This window comes from Colobus angolensis, unplaced genomic scaffold (genome assembly GCF_000951035.1).
Source record: "Colobus angolensis palliatus isolate OR3802 unplaced genomic scaffold, Cang.pa_1.0 Scaffold30, whole genome shotgun sequence".
Classification (NCBI taxonomy): Eukaryota; Metazoa; Chordata; class Mammalia; order Primates; family Cercopithecidae; genus Colobus; species Colobus angolensis.
Window position 1 is genome coordinate 5,906,328 of NW_012116266.1, and position 4,224 is coordinate 5,910,551.

The 4,224-nt window shown below is 32.5% G+C and overlaps 1 protein-coding gene across 1 annotated transcript in view; it reads right to left on the reverse strand.

Annotated features, from left to right (window-relative positions):
* The window catches only part of CARF (calcium responsive transcription factor), a 93,687-nt gene that overhangs the window by 20,922 nt on the left and 68,541 nt on the right, over positions 1–4,224 (reverse strand). Inside the window, exons 10-11 of the mRNA XM_011950000.1 lie at positions 3,772–3,915; positions 2,103–2,336 (exon numbers count right to left, since the gene is read on the reverse strand). Coding sequence (XP_011805390.1) covers positions 2,103–2,336; positions 3,772–3,915 — 378 coding nt within the window. The remainder of the gene's footprint in view (positions 1–2,102; positions 2,337–3,771; positions 3,916–4,224) is intronic.

A 4,224-nucleotide genomic window follows, 5' to 3' on the forward strand; every position in this document is an offset into this window, starting at 1 on the left:
TGGGATTACAGGCATGAGCCACCACGCCTGGCTGAGCTTTGATATTTTTATGAATTTAAAGAAACCACTATTTTCAGTTTAAGTATAATGTTTTTAATGATTACTATGTCAGGCACTGTATGGAACACTTCACATCAAATATCTCCTTTAACCCTTAATGATCAACGACATAGGTACAATTATCATTCCCACTTTACAGATGATAGAACTGAGTACTGTAGAAGTGAAATAATTTGCCCAAAATCATACACCTACCTAGTAAATAAGAGCTTGGGCCTATACCCAGGTTATGTGCGTAAACATCATGTTACATTGCTTCCAAAAGCATCAATTAACATTATATGAAATATGATGGGCTTGAATTTTACACGGAGACAAAAGAAGATAGAAATAGAAGGCAGCACTGTTATTTAATTGTATAAAAAAATCAATACATAAAAGAAATGATAAAATTTAACATATATATGCTTATTACATTTGGTAGACCAAATCACAGAACTGTATTATACTTCCCTTCTTAAGATTCAGGTTTAGTAAATAGTGAATGGCTTTACCAAATTTTTGCCTTATGCTAATGATGCTCCAATGGAAATAAATATAAAACATCTAAGAAAACTGCTAAATAGAAAAGTCATGTATTAATTAGGAAATAATTCTAGGAATTACAGTAAGTTCTCAGTTAACATCATTGTTAGGTTCCTGGAAATTGAGACCTTAAGTGAAAGGACATAACAAAACCAAATTACTTTCTCCAATGCTGTAAGAAAACAACACTGAATCAGGTGCAGTAGCTTGCTCCTGCAATCCCATCTTCTTGGGTAGATCATTTGAGGCCAGGACTTCAAGACCAGCCTGGGCAACACAGCAAGATCCCTGTCTCTTTTACAAAAAAAGCTAAAAAACAAGAGAAAAAAAGGCATTGAACAGAACGATATTACTCAAGGACGTGCTGTATTTCCTTTCGCTTAAAGTAGCAGTTTTCAAGAACCTATTGATGACTTTAAGAGGGGGCTTACTATATTTATTTTGTTATTCAGATCAGATTACACAATAATCAGTAAGAGCCAGGCTAAGTATCATAAATCATGGTAATGGGCATAGGCTATAGAGTTAGGCCTAAATTTCAGTTCTGCCACTGCCTTTTCTAATTTTTTTTTTTTTTTTGAGATGGAGTCTCGCTCTATTGCCAGGGTAGAGTGCAGTGGCACAATCTTGGCTCACTGCAACCTCCGCCTCTAAGGTTCAAGCAATTCTCCAGCCTCAGCCTCCCAAGAAGCTGGGACTACAGGTGCGTGCCACCACACCCAGTTAATTTTTGTATTTTTAGTAGAGATGAGGTTTCACCATGTTGGCCAGGATGGTCTCGATCTCCTGACCTCGTGATCCACCCTCCTTGGCCTCCCAAAGTTCTGGGATTATAGTCATGAGCCACTGCGCATGGCTCTGCCACTGCCTCTTAAGCCAATTATTTAACCACTCTGAGATTCCAGTTTCTCATGTGTAGAATTCAGATAAATATACCAACTTTATAGTGCTATTGTAAGACTAAATGAGATCATACATGTAAAAAGCCTAGCACAGTACCTGGCACACACATAACAAGTAATTATATAATTACTTATATAATTATTTCCTGAGGATCAAAAAACGTAGACCAGAGCACTACAAATAAAATTTCATTAGACAAAGAATTATCCAAATTTTCATGTTGTAATAAAATTTAACTGCATTTCAAATAGTTTGAAATACGTATCTTGGCCTAGGTTTTAAAATCTTCGGTTCTACAAAGGTTTTTTCTCTAAAAGTATTTATTAACTAATTCATTTTATACATCATTTAGAAATAGTCCAATTTGCCAAATCCAAATATAGAATGTCTCAAATGAGTAATCAGAATTATAATAAACCATACTACACCATTGCTTGCCAAACATTTGTTAGAAAATGATCAGTTTATAAATAAGATCTTAATAAAATAATAAACTATATTCCTTATCTAGCCTGACAGCATATATTTTGGAAAATATCTCCAATGTTCACTGTATTATTTAAAGCAACAAACAAAACTGAACAATGTAAAAGAACAATGCTCTTCTATTGTACCTTAGCTGCTTCCTTACTGCATACACTTGTTCTATTCCCTGTGATACTAATTCTTGAATCTTATGGGCTACTTGAGGATGTAAACGTGAGGGTAAAGCACAATTCTCATCTCTAACTGCAGTTTCTTCTTCTTCAACAGAAGACACAGGAAAAGGAGAAGGTGACAAAGTGAGGCAGGGAGTCTCTAATTCATGATACTGATGAGCTTGCTGTGTAGGTAACTGTACATACCACCTGGTAAGAGAGAAGTATTTAAAATTACTAAAATTTAAACATTAAAATTATTTAATACTATTAGACCAAAGTAGGAATCATAATTAGTTAGGTTAATACTCATAAAGAGAAGGATTAATCCTTTAAGAAAAAATTATATATGGTTATTTCGTATCAAATAAAATTTAAAATGATCTCTTAACTTCTAAGATCTATTTTATATCCAATTAAATTTAAATATTTGTAAATATTTATAGACTTTCACTGTGGTCCTACAGTTAAGGGAGATAGAGGAATTTTAAGTATATATGAAAATGGCATTTTAAATTTCATATTAATTGTATTATTTTGGGTTCATGGGGAAATTCATATTAAGTACATTTTACCACAAAATAAAGAGAAGACATTGTAAATCATCATCTTTTGAACTGTGTATTTTCCCATTCATCAAACATTTGCCCCAAATTACACTTCTCTGTTACACCTACCATCCTTCCAATCAAAGATAGAACCTGTCAAGACTGAACTTTATGGTTGATTCTTCCCTCACAGGAGCTCAATATACTGCCTCTGCAGCACTCCCAGCTCCTGCTGGCCAAGTGAGCAAGAGAATTAACTAAAGGTGAATGCAGATCTCTTGGAGAGCCATGCGAAAAAAAAAAAAAAAAAAAAAGACGGTAGGAAAATGAACTAATCTGGTAGGATACTGCTTTAATTGATATTTCTGTACAAAATTCTTACAATGACTGATAACTGCCTACTTAAAAATTATATGCAATGTTCTTCAAACTGCAGGATCTAATTGTTTTAGTGATATTTTTGACTTTCATTGAAGGATCTAATTATTGACTCAACTTATTTTTCACATACCTAAAAGTTTTTTTAAAGATCACATAAAAACGATATTCCATACACTTAAATCCATTATACAATAACAAATCATTCACCCGGACTGACACATAAAGGAAAGTAAAAAAGAATGCTAATATTTCTCATTTAAAACCTAAAGCATAAAAGGTGTAAAATGGAATTTTATTTAGGGCTTAGAATTCATTTCTGGCTGCCATAAGTAATCAAAGATTAGCTTAAAAAAATGACAGGCGGCTGCAGTTTCTGCTCATAGTAAGTATCTAAAACAAAGTACTAATATATAATAAAGTATATTAAATATGTCTGTCATTTTGAGAAAAACTTTTACATAGTATATGGTATACAGAGTATATGCTATACAGTATGGTATAATTCTTTGGTCTGAATTATCTACAACTTGGGGTGAGAAACTCAATGGCTTACACAGTGGCAAATCAATTTAATATCTAGGGAACTATTGATATCTCTACCTTATAAAACTGTTACTTAATGAAATAATTGGAAAACTATAATTTCCCTTACAAAATAATTATTGAAAATTGAGCTAATTAATTTGTAAAATAAAAGAACTATAAAAATGTCATACCTAAGAACACCACCAGCATCTACCAAGTTCTTCTTTAGCATGTTAAAAGCTTTCTCCTGCTCCATTCTGATAATTTTCTTGTCAATTTTGGGGTCTGTAGGAACTCTATATTCAGGAAACTTCTGTACCTTTTTAATGTAAATCCTTGATACAAGATAAAGAAGAATTTGTTTCATTATATTATAATCTCAAGAAAATCTATCTTATCAACCAGAAGTGTACTTTAAGCATTTAAGCTTAGAGAAAATTCTATTTATCTGTAAAGTATTCAGAGGCTTATGTAAAATATATGCCATATTCCCAGTTGTATTAATACTTAGCAAATTAAAAGTAAACATGATTTGAGGAAAAATAACTAAGTACTTACAGACTCCCCTAGATTTGCCTTCCCTTCATTCTCCTGGAAGGCAGAATCTCATGCCTGGATTACTTTTATTTATTTATTTATTTATT